This window comes from Trachemys scripta, chromosome 5 (assembly GCF_013100865.1).
Source record: "Trachemys scripta elegans isolate TJP31775 chromosome 5, CAS_Tse_1.0, whole genome shotgun sequence".
Classification (NCBI taxonomy): Eukaryota; Metazoa; Chordata; order Testudines; family Emydidae; genus Trachemys; species Trachemys scripta.
Genome location: NC_048302.1, coordinates 17942513 through 17960576, shown reverse-complemented (window position 1 = coordinate 17960576; position 18064 = coordinate 17942513). Strand labels below are relative to the sequence as shown.

General features: G+C 41.6%; 1 protein-coding gene across 2 annotated transcripts in view; it reads right to left on the bottom strand.

Moving 5' to 3' along the window:
• The window catches only part of UNC5C (unc-5 netrin receptor C), a 354187-nt gene extending 336609 nt beyond the window's left edge, over nucleotides 1-17578 (bottom strand). For both annotated transcript variants that reach the window (XM_034772897.1, XM_034772898.1), the window contains exon 1: nucleotides 16653-17578. In XM_034772897.1, the coding sequence (XP_034628788.1) occupies nucleotides 16653-16776 (124 nt within the window). In that variant the 5' untranslated portion in view covers nucleotides 16777-17578. The remainder of the gene's footprint in view (nucleotides 1-16652) is intronic.
• Nucleotides 17579-18064: the final 486 nt, after the last annotated feature.

Below are 18064 nucleotides of genomic sequence, written 5' to 3'. Positions count from 1 at the left end.
ACATGTTCATTTCCAGAAGGGAAAAAAATGCAATTAAATTACCCTCCTTAAATTCTGTGGTTCACTAACACATGCTCTGTTCTGGGCACAATATTGATGAAAATGCCTTTAAATTTGCAAAACAAAAATGAAAGCTAGGCTCATGAAAGGAAGAGTAAAGAAGTTTGCATTCTAACACAAAGCATTAAGAATTTAAGTGACCACTGTGAACATATATGCAAGGGCTTTTGCTGAGGGTATGTCATACATTGAAGGACAGCTCTACACTTGTTGGTACTTGTACAGGGTTTCACTAATGGACTGATAATAGAAAAGGGGGAGGAGGAGGTTATAGTAATACTTCACAGTAGTTGTGAATGTGACTGTAAGTGATTAATTACTGCTCTGTTCCCAGCTCTCACATTAGCGTACTAAACAACCCTCAGTCTGAGTCCACAATAGCATTATAGTTGTAGTGCAATTATCTCAGGAAAATTTCACAGCAAACTTTAAAATGACCTATCAAAATCGGGTTGGGTGCCAATATAATTTGGGCACTAAACTCTTTGTACTTTAGTGGGCTCTGTGATCTCTCTCTATGTTAACAGCTTATGGTTGGTTTTAAATATGAGTAATAAGCTTTGTAAAGAACACATTAATTTTCATTACATTGTCATTTATAATTTTTATTTTCCTCTTAGCAAACATGCATCAAGCATTTCTACAAAATATTTCTCAATGTACTTTTGGAAGCAGCTTAAGCAGGACTATACATTAATTGCTTTAATAATGATTAACTACAATTTAAGCCCATTCTAACACAAACACTGCAAAGTTCAAATGCTTTCAAACTATTGCAAGCAGACATATTTCATATATACCAGGAGACTACCTTTTTTGCTTGGAATCCAATTCAGTACTCCTTGTACAAGAAAAATCTCCCATTGACTTCAATGGAGGATTTTCTTGAACTAGAGCACAGTATGTTTAATGAGCAAAAAACAAACTAATATGCACCTTTGTCACACTTGTGCTGATTTCAGAAGCATAATTTCTTAAACTTTTCCAAACAATATTGATTTAACTTTAATTCTCAAACCTGTCACTCTTGGCTTTTCTTGTTACCATTGTATGCTTCTAATTAATGTAGCCAGGTGGTTACTTTAGTTTGATTACAACTCCTTCCCCACTTTAATATGAGCTCTGCATCTTATTACTATCAGATGACATTTGCTTTCCCTAATGTACATAGTTTTAGAAAAATTACAGACCTGCTATTGCCGCATTACATGAAAAATTCTAATGTACATTTAGCTGACATAGCATCAGCTGCTGTTTAAACTGGGCTTAGCTAATGGACTTTTAATGTCAGTGGGGTTATGTGCAGTTACTGGCTATTAGCAGGAATGGACCCTTTCTATAAAAATCACTTTTCCTCAAGTGTGTTGTTTGAACATTCCTTTCTCTGATTTAGTGACTGTCACCGAATGCAAAACAAACCCAAGGATGCTGGAATCTGCTGTTATCTTTAAAACCAATTTATTAACCTTAGCCCAGCCCAGCCTCAGCCAGCAAAATACATTTTCTACGTTTGTACTGCTGGTGGTGAAACTTTTGTCTTTGAAAACCAAATCCTGCTTGCCTTACTTAAGCAACTAAGTTTCATGGAAGTCTGTGAGGCTAGGTGGATGAGTAAAGAGAACAGGATTTGTTCCAAATGTTGTATCAAATGCTTTTCTAAGTGAGAAATCTTTTTAATAAAAAGCAAATATTCATAGACAAAGCTCATCAGCAAGATGTAGCAAATGACTAGTCCATGCAGTGTCACTCAGTCATTTTAATTCAGTTTTCATCCTGTGATTTCTTATAAATGCAAATGTAAGACTTTCCCTTGGAGACTACAAGCCACAGAAATATTTATGAAGAAAGTCAATAAATTAACACTGCTTTTTGCAGTTGAAAGGTTTCATCCAGTAAATATATTCAATACACAAAATAAATGTAAGAGAAAATAAGATCTATAGGGAAATATTGTAGGGCAGGGAATGGACAGATACTAGCAAAGCAAAATAGTTATTGTCTTTTACAGTGCACATGCAAAGTGTTTGTCATTCTGCATGATAGTCAGGGCTGGCTCTAGGTTTTTTGCTGCCTCAAGCAAAAAAATTTTTGGCTGTTCCCCACCCCAGCCCTGGACTCTCCCCCCCTCAACTGCACTCTCCTGCTACCCTAGCCCTGGGCCACTGGTAACTTGCTCCCAGGGCGGGTCATTCAGCAGGAATTTTGGATGTGCACAGAACACAGACAGGATTGGTTCCCATATGGCTACAGAACTGCAGTAAAGTGGAACAATTTTCAGCTTGTGTGACTGAAGGATATCTGGATGCATGTTATAATACTGTCCTCCATAAATGAGGAAAAGTTGAGGTGCCTTTATTATTCTTTTGTTCCATTCTTTGTTTCTATGGGGAATTTGCCAATGCAATATCACTGTCTTCCTTTTAAACAAATAAAACTTAAAAAAAAAAAAAGCAATGGCTGTTGAAAATTGCAATTCCAGTCCTAATAACCACTAGGAAGCATTTATTGCTCAATTTATTCTACTTTTTCCTACAGCAAGTTACAGTGGATCAGTATATTTGATTTGGGAGAAATAAAGTAACAGCTGCCCAAATTGAGCTTGAGCACTCCTGAATTTTGAGGTGTTCAAATCTGGAAGGCAGGTGCTAGATTCCCTCTCTGAATATTAGCTAAATCTGGAAAAGAAAAGTCAATTTCTGCTTCCATGGCTCAGAAGTGGAAATCCTTCTACATGCCTGGTACTGTATCTAAAGCTGCCCAGGTCCAGAGCCTCCCCTCCCTTACTTTTCATTTTAAATTCTAGTGGGATCCATGTACCTCCCTTGCTAGGCTTCAGATAGAGAGGTGCACTGTCCATTTAGTCCACCCAATTCTTTCTTTGCGGGAGAGCCCAGGGCTGGGGCGGCAGGAGGTACGGATGGGGGGAGAGCCCAGGGCTGGGGCGGCAGGAGGTACAGATGCGGGGAGAGCCCAGGGCTGGGGCAGCAAGGGAGTGCAGGTGGGGGCCAGAGCTGGGGCAACAGGGGGTGTGGGCGGGGGAGAGTCCAGGGCTGGGGTAACACAGGGATGCGGGGGGAGCCCAGGGTTGGGGCGGGGGGCAGCAAAAAAACCTAGAGCTGGCTCTGTCCCTACCATTCACATCAAGCTGCAGGTTTCAGTTCCATACTCCTTCCCCCTCCCTTTCCTGTTACTAGGGGCCGAGGGAATGCTGGGAAATGCAGTTCCTTCCCTGCTCCAGGGCTGGCTCTATAGGCAGGGAGCTAACCAAGACCCCCTGTTGGTTCTCAGCTCCCATGCTGGATTCTTGCGCCCCTGCAAATGTGCCGCCCCAAGCAACTGCTTGCTTTGCTGGTGCCTAGAGCCATCCCTGATGATAGTGAATGGTCTTATAGAGGATAATAGCCTTCTATTGATATGAGCTACTGGGGGTTTTCTTTTAGCTCAAATTGTAGAGGCTTATGCTTTTAATGCTGAAGGTCTAGGGTTCAAAGACTGCTGATTGCTCAGGCAGGAAGTCATTACACCATTTATATGTAATATATATTTATGTGGATATGTACATATAGTCAACCAGTTTCTGCTGTCTAATATTAGGGTTAGGGTGACGAGATAGCAAGTGTGAAAAATCAGGACAGAGGGTGGGGGGTAATAGGCACCTATGTAAGAAAAAGCCCCAAATATCTGGACTGTCCCTATAAAATCGGGATATCTGGTCAGCCTAATTAGGGTGCCAATCTGGTGTCATTCCATAGACATGAAAGGAGATGCTGAGTCACTGGCAGTGGAATTTAGCCAATAGTTTTTAATGTAAAACAATGAAATTAATCTTTTAACAGCTAACGAGCCACTTCACTATGAACCAGAGGCAGAAAGAGAGGCACAAAATCATTCAACTTATTGGGTGAAATACTACCCAGTACAGAGGGCCAGCCCAAGTCCTATATACCACTTCAGCCTCCCTTTTGCCCTATTTTGAAGATTTAAGTGCTGCATATGCTTTGTGTTGATGCTCTGCACGAGGGTGAATTGTACTAATTAAGAAAACCAAAATATATGCAACAAGTATCTTACAGTAAATACGATTATATCCATAAAGGTTACAATATGAGCAGGGGTGTTTAGGACTCAGTGAAAGGTCTGCCTTTCAAAGCCTTTCACCAGCTTTGAGATGTCTTGTTCTATATGTCATAGACTCAAGCTATAAGAGCAAGTGTCTCTCTGAGTCTCCATTTTTTCCCCTGGGGGGTCCCATTCCACTGAGGGCAGGATGCTCTGTGAAACCTTGTTCAAACCCAGGGAAAGAGAACAAAATACGGAGTTGCAAAGCCCCACGTCGCTCAAGAGCCACAGGGTTAAGAGGTACTGTTGCAAGCTCTTGTAACAAATAAGCTTCCACATTCATCTAATGTATTTATCAATGCATGTTGAGACAACAGAGCCACAACATGGACAAAATCCTGCAGTCCTACTACAATGACGCATAGCACCATTTACTTCAATGGCTCTTTTGCTTGAGTAGCAATCAAGGATATGAGCAACTCATTGCATAATACAGTTTTTTTGCCTCTCTGTACAAACTAAATATCATGACCAAGATGCCAATGTACAGTATCATTACTGCATAGATAATGCCAGATCATCAGTTGATGTAAATTGGCATTGAAGTCAATGGAGCTACAGCAGTTTTCACCAGATGAAGATCTGGCATAATACCCCCAAGGAAAAAGTACCAAACCCTTCTTTGCTAAACACTGGCTGTCACAGGGTAGGGAAAGTAACTTAACTGGCATCCCACTGACCTTCAGCTCCTGGCTTACCTTTTAGCACTCTGATCACAGTTCATTTAATTAAGAAAACAGAGCAAATAGTATCCTAATTCCATTTCAGTTCAGCAGTGAGGAACACAAGGACAGCTATGGAGCTCAGTTTTAGTTGAACTAGAGGCTGAAGAAGTTACTCTAGTCTTCAGAAGCTGGTGAAGAGGCAGAAAGCAGCAGTCTGGAGCCATGTTTAGGATGACTACATGAAATAAGTTTATCAGAAGAATGATGGCTTGGAACAAACTAGTGCACAAATTTGTCCAAAAAACTCAGTGTGAGGGTCACTAGCTATCCAGGCAAGTTCTGAGCCAACAGAATAAGGTATAGAGCCTATTGCATGAATGGAAGATCACATTCTGCTCCATTTAACACATCCCTATCACATATGTGGGCAGAGAGGTAGGTCTGAACTGAAGTGATGGAGGTTTATAGAGCAACACGAAGACGTAGTCTCTAAGCTAACAGAAGAAGGGTTCCTTCTTCCAGCTGTAATGAAATACTAGTATTAAAGGGGACTGGGAGAGTTTTATTGCCATGGTTCCCAAATCATGAGACACCAAGAATGGTACTGGCAACTTGCCTGAGGGTCAGACCTCATTCCATGTCCATTTACATATATTTTAATTACTCTACAAACACATGATATATACATGCACCTGAATCTTCTTTAACAGATTAATAGAAATAGCTTGTTTGAGTTAACTGGCAATAAAAACCTGTAGGTAATCAATTTTGCCCTCACCCTGGAATTCAAGAAAGAGGCACTGTGGGCTTCATAATAGCACTCATCTAAATATATGTGACCCTCAGAATTCACTTTGGACACCTTTGAGGCAATGTGATTTGCTTAAGTTGTGGCGACTTATTGCTATTCCTGGTAGCTAATTATTTATAAAATTGCAGTAATAAGGCTGACACAGAAAATCACTATTAATGTTGTTAAGAGGGGAGAGAAGAATGTGTCTGTACCAATTTAGAGCACAACTGGCAAAAGTGTAAGTTAAATTTACAAAGAAAAAGTAGGCTAATTCAGACTGAGACCATGGGCATGATTAAATTCTCACTTACACTGGGGTAAAGTAGGAGTAATTCCACTGTAGTAAGTGTAATTACAATAGTCTAACTGAGAACAGAATAAGGCCCATTTGCTATATTGGCATTCCTAATTATTTGTTCCTCAGATTTTGTATGACTGAACTGCAATTAACCTCATTCAGTGGTACCACATTATTTTCTTTCAAACTGTAAACTTTCCAACAGAAACATATATGTTGGGACTGGGCAAAGATAAACAATGCATTTTAAAACTAATAAATAAATGAAACACTTCATAAGAGTGCAATTAATCATCTACCCACAATCATTTCAGCAAATTTATTGTAGAGCTATTCTTCTCTAAGAATCTTTGTACTAAGTATGTTCCCAGAGTGTCCACTATTCATTTCCGTACATGAAATGTACCAGATGCAAGCAAAGAAACATGGTTGGGACTATTAGTTTTAACAAGTTTCCAAACTAGCTTGAGATAGAGTCAGTTTCCTCTGAAGGATCTCAGAATGGTCAGTTGCATGTTCCCTGGTATATATAACTGATGGAATTCAAGATTTCTCTAACAATTACATCTAGCAGCCAGGAGATCAACAAAAACTCAAGCTTTCCTTTTCTCAAAGGATACACAGTTAATCCATATAGCTTAACATTTCAACCTTTCAGTCAGTATGAGACTAAGCAATAAAGCTACTTTGCTTCATGAAAATGGCTGAAAGGAGATTGGTAGATACCAGATAATAAGCAAATGCTCAGCTGTTGCCAGGTCAGTTGAACTTACCAAGCTCCTCAGCACTACACTTCATTGTTACCTCAACAAGAGAAAAAGATGCTGATTTAATTGCCTAGGCAACCTCAATGTTTATGACGTGTACGGGTCTTTATGAGTGTAAACTGACTGATGAAAATGCAGAAAACAGTCAGATAAAATGTTAGTGCATCGAAAGTAAAGATGAAGGGTGTGATTCTAATTTCACTTACACTGGTGTTTCCACCAAAGTAATTCTATTGGACCAGATTCTGGTCTGTGCAAATTCTGAGTAACTCCATTGACTTCAGTGGAGTTACACTGATGTAGGTGAAATAAGAATCAGGCACAGTTTTTAGGCAGTCATATTAATTAGTAAGTACCCATTTCTGAGTTCTGAAATACTGTTTTTTCCTTAGGCTTTAATACTTACATTTTTTCTAGATACCACCAGTGCATTCAAATAAGCCATAAATGAGCAAGGATAATTTCAAATTTCATGAAGTAATCTAATATCCATCAAGGTAGCATTCCTTTAGTGCCATCTGTTTTATAAATTGTCAGACAATTTGTGTGGAGCAATGAGCACAATCTTCAGCATCCAAGAATCCTGAGTTCTAATCTTGGTTCTGCTAAAAAATCATTGTGTGGCTTTGAGCAAATCCTCTTACATTTCTCCCTCTGTGTTTCCATCTGCAAGAATTGGAACAATTATAGCCAGAGCAGGAGATTCTGAGGATTAAATAGTTAATGTACACTAGGTGAGTTCCCATCCCATGCTACAACCACGCAAAGGTGGGTAAAACTTCCCCTAAAAAGGAATTAAAGGTTCCTCCAGTGTGGGATATGTGCAACTGATGTAGAGCAGACAGCCGTCTGTGCACCACCCATTTTGTCATGGCTGTGTAGGGGACATGCCGGGCAGGAGCAAACATGGCCAGAACACTGTTGTGTTCCAGTGTTCCCTGCTGCTGTAATGGTCCACAGGTGGCTATTACAAACTGGTGCAAGTTAGGGTAGCCATGAGACTGCTCTAACTTGCACCAGGGGCCAAACTGCCAGCTATGAGTACCTCTACAGAAAGGGTTGCAACCCATGGCAGCAACTCTCAGAGCCTGGGTCAACAGATTCATAGTTGCAGGGCTTGTGCTACAGTGCTAAAGATAGCTGTGTAGGTGTTTGGGCTCAGGCTCTGATGCCTAGGGAGGGGGGTGGGCTTCAGAGCCCAAGCTGCAGCTTGAGCTGCAATGCCTAAATAGCTATTTTTAGCACCACAACACAAGCTGAGACTCTGTTGATCCAGACTCTGAGACTCACTGTCGTGGGCTGTGTAGACGTACCCTACTCTGGGGTTTGGCAGAATGCAAAGGTAGTGGCTTTAAAGCCAACAGTACCTCCCCTTCTTGTATGCACCAAGTGGAGGTCTGGCACCATTGACTGTTACTAGGGCATAGTGCCTGATTCTAGTTCCACGAATGTAAAGACAGTGTAATGGAGAGGAGAATCAGGCCCAGGAAGTGCTATAGACATACAAAGCATTCCTGTCATTAACCAGTTTTGTAAATCAAATCTAACTCTGTGTTTTATTTTTAGTAGACCTGTTTGGGAAATGTTTTGTTTTTTGCTATGAAAAATTTTAACGTAAATGAAAAATTGTTATTGTCAAAAATGTTTCCACAGATTTTTTGTTTTTGTTTTCGTTGAAATAGTGAAATAGTCTCAGTTTTTAGCAACTTTAAACCAAAAAGCCTTGGCCAATTGGGCAAACATTTTTTGGTTTTACTGAAAATTTTCATCAGACTGGCTGAAATTTTTCAGGTTTTGGTTAGAGTTTTTGGTTCTTCAGTCAGAACAACAACAACAACAATAAAAGTCAGAAAGGACATTTCCAAGGGAAAAGCCCCCAATTGGTAAAAAACATTTGAATTAAAAATTTCAGTCAGCTCTGATTTTTAGATAATGGTGTGACAACGTATAAAAGGAGCTCCTTCAATGCCGGTGTATAATGAGTTACAAGGATTGCCCACGTTTTCTGCTTATAAAATGGGTTATTTGGGGTGGGGCTATACAAGCTTCAGAAGCAGTGACTACCTGGGGGGGAAGGTTCCGTGCTCTCACCTCCTAGCTTGCTGAAAGCTGGAAAGGCCTCTGGTGGTTGTTACCAAGTGTTCTGAGTTGCTTTGCTCTTGTTTCTCAATCTTTTTTGTATTAACAGAGCCAGCCCTGAGGAAAGGGACTTGAACTGAGCTAGAGTTCGGGGCTTTATTTTATTTCCCTCGAATAGTGTATCTGCCTGTCAGCTTACAATCAGCCACGTTACATTACTTAAATCTCATTGCCTGTGTATTCCTGTATGATGACAAGATTAAAAAAAAAAGTGGCATTGTGCAAAATGACTATGTTTAATTAAGAAAGGGTGAAGTCCTATTAAACCTTCAGGATTTCACCGCTGCTTATAAATATTGAAAATGGAACCCCAGTTAAATTTGGCAGAGGGAAATGTGATATTTACAATACCAGTAGATCACTGAAAGAATAGTGTTATTATTGGTTTGACACATTCCAGCATACATTTATTTTCATTTTCAATATATTTTTATTTAAAACTTTCAAAACACTGATTTCAAATTATGCAAATTAAGTCATTGTTTGGATGAAATTTGCATCCCAAGGGCTTAATGTCATTTCCTTAAGATTGCCTGTTGGATAGACAATATTATGATGGAATGCTCTAAAGACGTCTGGTCTTGAGACTGGACTCTGCGGAGCACATGCACTAAATCACAACATCACTGTTCTTCTCCAGTGCTTGAAAGCTGTTGGCAGTGATCTATGCCTTCGTAAAACACTATTCTGTGGCTGTGTTGGTGGTGGTTGTAGTAGACTGGAAAAACCCTGCCTGTCTCTTTTATTCCTTGCATTTGATCCCTGACTTACACTTTAAAAGCTTATACTGTTTCATCACTGCAAGATGAAGGCTCTGAAGGCAAAAATGGCTAATGAAAATGACAGGCAAGGTAATTACTGTGTTATCAGTACTGACGCCAAGATTGCTGCCTGCTAAACTTGAACACCTCCACTGGGTGGCTAATAATGTGTACACTTGACAAACTAAAACATTTCTCTCTCAATTCCAAAAATAAAAATAAAAAATAAATATACCCCCTGTTCTTTACTGACAGTCATACACTTACACTGAAACATATTACACCCTAATGAAAGAGCACTCGGGCTTTAATTAACCTTTATTTTAGAGAAGAATGTGCTCAAATGTCATGAATAGAAAACATTTTTTGTAATTAAAAGAGCTATCTATGATTTTGAACAATTGATTCCTTACATTCGGTTAAATCCTTCTGGTCTGACTTACACCAGCCGCCCGATGAACTTTCTGAGTAAAGCAAGCAGGATTTGGCCTGTTGCAAAGAAACAACTCACTTTTTACAGTAATTAAAAAATCTTTTTCTGGCAGGCCACAAAAGCACTGTTTGTACCATTTTCCAAAAGGATAATTGGACCTGATTCTTCAAAAATTTCATTAGGTTCATTTGAATTCCGGAAAGATAACAAAATGAATTAAACTTCAGGAAACAAACATGTTATACATTATAAAATGGGCTAGTGCTAATTAGATGACTGTGTTGCTATGCTGAATGAAATTTCCCCATTTAGGTTCATTTTTCAAACCAAAGATTTGCCCAGAAGTTCACACATGCACAAATGGCCTTATCAAGTCTGGTAAGAAAGCCTCCTCTAACGTTCTAAGCTCTCTGAACTCCTCCTGACTTCAGAGGGAATTGGGGGTTCTCTGCACCTCGTACGATTGAGCCAAAAAAGCCTGCTGCTCACAACATCAGTCTTTTACTAATGTACAAGTGTCGGCATAGTCACGTGAAAATGCCTTTTAAATATAAATATAATACACATTTCCTTCTTTTTTGTCTGCAGGCCAGCTATGGAACTGATTTGCCTACATTTTGAAACATAGCTTTACTCCTGCTTTCAAGAATACTGTCTTTTAAAATTAAATTAAGAAAATAATTTTAATACGTTGAATGCTGTTTTCTTTTAGAGTTTTCACGTCACATACTAAGTTTTTCCCAGAATACAGCGAAGAGACAAAGTTTTGAAACTGTGATTTTAAAAAGTTCATGTGACCAATGATTCACATACAACTAAACACAAGAGAAGTGTGACTGCTGATCATCGGGATGATTAAATAAACCCATGTATTTTGGTTATATAGGCAACCAAATTATAAGGAGGGATACCAGTACGATGGAAAGACATCAGAAATGGTGCTGTACTCAATGTTTATACTTTTCATAAGTTTTGTAGTGTGGTGCTAGTGACTGAATACTTATAAACAAAAGGCCAGATTCTGCATCCCTTATTCCCAAATGAGAAGTGCCTGACTCCACAGCTGGCCCCATTGATTTTACTGTGATTTGACTAAATTGCCACTCACTCAGCAAGTAGCTTTAATGGGCTATTTTGATTTCAATGAGGCTACTTGCAGTACTAAAATCTGAATAAGGGATAGCAAAATCTTGCCCAAAATGATTAATGTCATTGAAACCTGCAAGGGCACATGACTTTAAAATAAATTAATTTTCACAGTGAAATACTACTCGGCACTTTCTTTACTCATACAATACTGTTACATCAACACTATCAAATAAAAATGGTCCACTGATGCATCAAGATAATTAAGTCCCCCCCCCCACACACACACATACTCCTTTTGCAACAAGATGCATTTAGGTATTTAATTAAAAAGTGCATCCCAAAAGGTTAGTATATTCACATGTTATATTTCACTTTTTCCGCACCAAGCATTTTCAGACTGCTGCTGTTGCTAATAAAGAATACTCTGAATTAGGACAAATATCTGCACTTATGGCTCTTTTATGGTTTTCTTTTTAAATTATCACTTTAATTTAATTAGGTTTGGGGGGTTAAGATTAACAACATTTTCTCTCTCTCTCTCTTTGTATATGTTTGTTTGTTTGGGGTTTGTTTTGTTTTGTTTTTTGTTTTTGTTAAGGAACAATCGAAACAAAACCTATCTAATATGCATCACCTTTGCCTTTCATTTTGCCCAGCGCTCACACCATCATTACTAGCCCAAAAATATGTCTGTAACATCCTCATCACTGTGGTATCTGAGTGCCTTACAAGAAATGATAGCAGCTGCAGTATAACTTCTGAAAAACTTTAATGTGAATTCAATGGCAGACATTGGTAAGTGCAAAGGCAGATTTCCATCAGTTTATTCACACAGAACAGACATATAGAAATAACAAACCCTCTTACTGGAAATGAGCCTGAGTTGATTAATTCAGATCTGGGTTGAGATTTGGACATCCCCTATCTCAAAATTTGGGGTTGGTCAAATTCTTGTCCTGGGCATTGTCCAAAATCTTACTCTGGTTTGGCCCACTACAGAGATGGGCCCCAATCTTGAATATCAGATCATGGTTTGTGTCTGGTTTGCTAAGCCTCTTGATCCTCAAAAGTTCAGGGGTATTTGGATTTGGGGGTTCTGGTGTATATTACCATTTAACTAAAACACTGTGGGCTTTTCATATGATTTCATGACAACTGAAGAAAAATATTTCTATGGCTCCAGATAAAATAAAAAGCTAGTAAAGTAGAAAGTGTATGTCCTTCTGTTGCTGGTTAGTAGCTCTGTTGAATGGCATATATACTGACATTCTGAGACACAGAGATATCCATCTCTAGAGAGAGGGGAAAAATCCACCAATTACTCAATTAGTGGATTTATTTTCCAGGAGGCACTGGAAAGAGAAGGAGAGAGAGGGCTCCAAAAATGCCCAAGGCATCCTTACCCTACTTCAAAAGATGAAGGGAGTGGAGGGGGGAGGACAAAAGTACTTGATAGTTATGAAAAAATAGTATTAGAACCAAGTAAAATTAAAACAATGCCCTGACTCTTTCCTTCAGTCAAAAGACAAACAGTGCTACATACTAGAGAAGGGGGAAAATGGGGGCAGAATTCTTTTATAAAATAGCATCAATCGGGTCTGGATTTTGCAAAACCAAAACCAGCAGTGATTTGGAGCCAAGTCCTCCAAAGATCAGAAGACTATGTGTGCTTCAGAGAAAAGGATTCCAATTTGGCTATTTTCTATTGCTGGTCACACAAACAGTTCAAAGCAATATAGATGCAAAGTATGAGTATTCATGGGTGGAGGGGAATGGACAAATTAGACAAGGACTTTGGATTGCAGGTTGAATAAAAATCAACCGATAATATTTTTTTCTAAAGAATTAAATAAAGTGGAGGGAAATCTTACCCAACCCTGTATGGAAAGAAAACTTCATAACAAGGCTGCAGTTAAATTGTAGCCCCCTTTGTCACACAGCACCATTACAAAATGGAATTTGACATATATAGAAATCACCAAAGCAATATACCGGATCTCAAGATCCCCAAACTCTGGGAAAGATCACAAATCCAGATCTGCATCCAAATTTTATATCTAGTTCTAACAAACAAGAAATGGAAAGAGAAATCTGAAAAACCCCAAACCAATGTATCCTAGGCACATTCTCTGGATTCTTCCACTCTGGCAAATAATAAACTTTCTATCACAAACAACAGAAAGAGTTGCCAGTGATCTCTCCCCTTTCTCTCACTGCATGATCACAGCTATATTATGTGTCGGGTTCCATATTTACTAGTCTCTTTGTAGTTTACATTGATAGCTTCCTCGGGTCTAGTGGACTGATCCTCCCCTTACCTACTCTGGTGTGTGCGAGGAATCAGGCCCAATGTGTTTTCTGTTTGTTACGCATCGTTTTGTTACAAAGAGTAAATGTAAGAAGTAACAAAAATGAAACCAGGTTTAGTAATATGTTAGTGACAAACTGAAATTGCAAGGAGCTCTCTATGTCTATGAGAAGTGATGTTAGAGAGATCTGAACTCTTGGGTTTCTCCTCCACTCGCTCATCCCATCTGTCATGTGAATTACAGTTCTCCTGATTGCTTAGTAGTTGAATACCTTTCTACCCATTGTCCAATTTCTTCCAAAAGGATCCTTTTTCCTCATGACCCCTATCTACAACTATATTCATTGTTACATACTCTCTAATATATAGGTTTACATACACACAGTACTATTAACACCTCTATGTACATAACATGTAACTTGCCCTGGCTCAGACATGAACCAGTGATACAAAATGATGGGACAAACAAACACGGAAGAAATGCAACATGATGCTCCAAAAATTTTATTTCATTCACATTTTCTGTAACCTCTTTTTCATGATCAAGTTTCTGATGTACCTTACTTATGCTGGCTAAAACCAGGTCTCAGTAAAATGAGGTAAATCTGAGAATAGAATAAGAGATCCCTTGTATTGACAGGAAATTGATCAGAATAGCCACACAGAGAAACATAATATACAACACATATATCTTCACACAGTCCTAAACAAGAAAGCTCTCAGATCTGTGACAATCATCCAGCAGCACCAGAGTCCTCTGGAACCCAGAGCCATCAGCAGGACTTTGGTATAGTACTGTCAAAAAGGTCATAAATGAGTGTGCTTTTAATCACAGGGTCATTATACAGGGGGAGATCTGCAGAGTCCTCTCAAGTACCTCCCCATTGAGATCATTTTAAAAATAATTCCTTCATGTACAGTATGCCAACACTCCCCAATAAAATCTACGTCCCTAAAACATATTATTGCTTGGCTGTGACAAAAATATATCAACTTCTAATATTTCTTTTTCTACTTGGTAACCATGCAAACAGCTCTTTCAAATGCTTTAATGAACCTGATCTTCATTATGTACAGTACACTGCCACACAGATGCAACCAAGTCCCACCATCTATTGACCACGTTGTCACACAAGCAACCCATTTCCATTCCTTCCATTACTGGAATGAGAGGGAGTTGGAGAGGAGGAAGGGACAAGCAAAGTTTTATGTGCAATCAGAGTATGAGAGAGAAATAGTATTGTACAGTCATTATCTGTAGTGCGATAGCCAGGTCTAGTGACATACAGATTCAGTGCTCTTTGTGGTGTACTCAAGAAGTAGCTAAACATTCACTGTGAAGGGTTGGAAGTAATGATAGTTTTGAAAGGGGGCATTTTACAGTCTATATTATTATACAGGCTATAATAAAAACACAGTTGCAGATTTATTCACAGAAAACTGAACAAACAAAATAAAAAAGAATTACATTACACTCTACACATTTTAACTCCCTTTGGGCATATTATATTTTGGGCAGGGAAGAACAGGATAAAAGGAAGATCTGCTTCTTCTCAGCACAGAGAAGAAAGGATCAACTCCCCCGTCTCCTTAGCCTATCAGAGATTTACAGAAATGGCTAAAGGAATATACAAAGAAACACTATCAACACTTCCAATTTGCCATTCATGATGCCCAGTCCATGCTCCCCACCTTTCCAGTATTAATCAGCTTATCTTCCTGTTTGACTGTCTCTATTGAACTTGCTTTGTTCATTGATCTCTTTTCTTTATTTTGACGTGGTAAGACCTAGGCCGAGTTCTGCTCTCAAATTTCCTATCACCGCCCTTTTAACATGATGTGTCTTTATCTGGTGCCTTCATTAACTCATTCGTCCTAGTCAGGTTCAGAGGGTCTCTTTCCAGCATACCCAACAAACAGATGTTAGAACAGCAAGTAGACGCTTACGAAGAAAACACCACCGCAGCACCAACACACAGACATACACCTTTCTCCTGACTGTGCCTGGTTTTAACATCCGCAAGTTCCCACTGAAGTTCTTTTCTCTCCTTAAGCTTTCGGTTCTGCAGTCCAAAGAAACTGATGCAAACAGCTCAAAGGGCATGCTGAGTTTCAGTGTGAAATGGAAGTGTGGGCAAAGGCATAGGGCAGCAGAGCCTTCCTTACAGAGGTGGAGGGTTATTTTATTTGTTTAAACGAACTTGTCAGGTCGATGACCCAGGAAATGACTATGATTAAACAAATCACAATACCTGTTTACCCGAGCTACCCATCAGAGACACTAGCTGCGGCAATACATACATCACACACCGGTCACTCAAAGGGAAGGCACAAGAGGTAAAGGACCGTGGCAAGGAGGTGCGAGTGCCCAAGTTGATATAGGAAGTGCAGACCAGCTCCGGGATGCCCTCCCCAGGTGTCTGCCCCGGGAGTCAGACGCCACTGCTACCCGGCCCACCGCTCCCTTTTGCCACCGATGACAGCCTACCACCCAGGATTGCGGAGCCCAGATGCCCCCTTATTGGAGACTCATCTTGGGTCAGTCTCCTTCTCCATCTTTCCAAGATCCGGCAAAGCCATTTCAGCAAGAGAAGGAGGAGAGAGGGATGCGATCAGACCAGAACCTCCCCAGCTCCAGCAGGACTTCGGACTTTTCGGCTCCACCAATATACATTCACACGCAAGCTGCAGGGCTCCACTACAAGTGGATCCCAGCCTCCCCTTCTCTCTGCTCCCGGAGGGGGAGAATCCGAGCGTCCATACAGCCAATTCCTCCGACCCCCTTGCTGTTCAAGTTACTCTGCAGCATGGGCAGGGAGGGTGCATGTGTGCAGAGGAATGTATTACACCCACATACACACACACACGAATCATCACAAATATGCACTATGTGCCTAAATACACACAGATGCAGAGAACACGCATATTAGAACAGCCCCCCCCCCCCCCAAGCTCCCCTGGTCATTTCAGTTAGTTGGATGCATTGCAAGAAAGAGAGAGAATTTCCGTCTTCTCTGTCCCTTTTTGTATAGATCTGCAAATCTCGATAGATAGATAGATAGATAGATAGATAGATAGATAGATAGATAGATAGATAGATAGATAGATAGATATCCCGGCTAGCTGGGGAAGTGGGAATCCAGGTGCACAGTCACTACCCCAGGAGAAGTTGAGGGAGGAGAGGCTGGGTGGCTAGCTGAGCCCCTCCCGAGTGGCTTACCTTGCGCTGCGGAGCCCGTGCTGCTGGCACTCAGGATAGCCAGGGCAGGCAACACGAACGTTTGCAGTAAGTATCCCAGTCCCACTCCGCATCGGGCAGCCGTGCTTTCCAGACCTTTCCCCATGGCTGGTCAGAGAAGCAAGCAAAGGAAAAAAAAACACACCACCACCAGCAGCAGTCCTCGGGAAGAAGCAAGCCCCGCACGCCACTTTCTTCGGGCAAGGGGGGGAGGAAGGGAAGGCGAGGGGAGCAGCTTTTCGAGAGTCCCTTCCTTCTTCAAGTGGCTGCTTCTCCTGCCACTCGTCCAGTCTGGGGAGCCCAAAGGCTGCTACCAACGTGCCCCGAGTCTGCGCTGCTTTCACAGCCCCCCTGGCTTTGCCACCGCACCCAGGCACAGGAGGAGAGGTGAGGAGGGGAGCCCTTTTCTCCCCCCCGGTCTGCTCAAGGTTGCGCGGAGGAGGTCAGGTGCCCAGGCTGCTGCTGCTAGGTGAAGAGGACTGGTCATTTCATAGTCTTGAGAACAAGTCTGCGGGAGCTGGGTCTTGCAGAGGAGGAAGAAGCGGCAGCAGCATCCTAACTCCGGCTGGGGGCGCGTGGATTTGCATATGCGACAGAGAGCGCGCGCAAACTAGCGCCGGGAGAGCTGCGCGCACACCTAGCCCCGTGCATGGGGGAGCCAGGGACAGAGCGCGTTTGCCCCTCTCTCCCTCCTTTGAATGTTATACAGGAGAGCGCAGCCCTGGCTAAGGCACATTGCTCCATCCAATGGAGCTCAGCCTTCCCAGAGACACCGGCAAAACCTGCGCTGGATTCCCGGACTGGACGTGGCCCGCTATTGCCCCTCCTGCCCGCCCAGGCGGAGGGAGAAGGGCTCTTTCGCCAGCCCGCCTGATGAAAACTGCAGAAAAAGAGCCAGGAGACACCATTGAGGGGGAGAGGCTCCCTCACCCCCCCCTACAGATCCCACCCATCCATCTGGGGGTGCAGCAAGGAGAACCCCTGCCTGCCAGGGACCGATTGGTCTGTCTCTCATGCACCCGCTCACCCTGCTAGCCAGGTACCATAAACATCATGAAGTGAAACATGGTTCTGCCTCCAGCCAGGGCACCCCCAGCCTGAGATCCCACAATCAGGTTCCGTTTTATTACAAGAATTGTGCACATGCACCACAACGTGCTTCGCTGTATCACCGGTGCAGCTTAGGGGTTTCCTTGCAGCAGAGGAATGTCCTGAGCACCCGCTGTCCGATGCTGGTCAATCAAGAGCTACGGGGCTTGCACACAGACGCGTCCGTTCAGGAGCTCCACAGTACAGGGCAGAGACACCGGCCCCCGTCTCAAAGGCAGGGGCAGACTCACCAAATGTAAGGAGGAGGCGTCCCCATACAGGTGACTGGGCCACCCACCCCCACC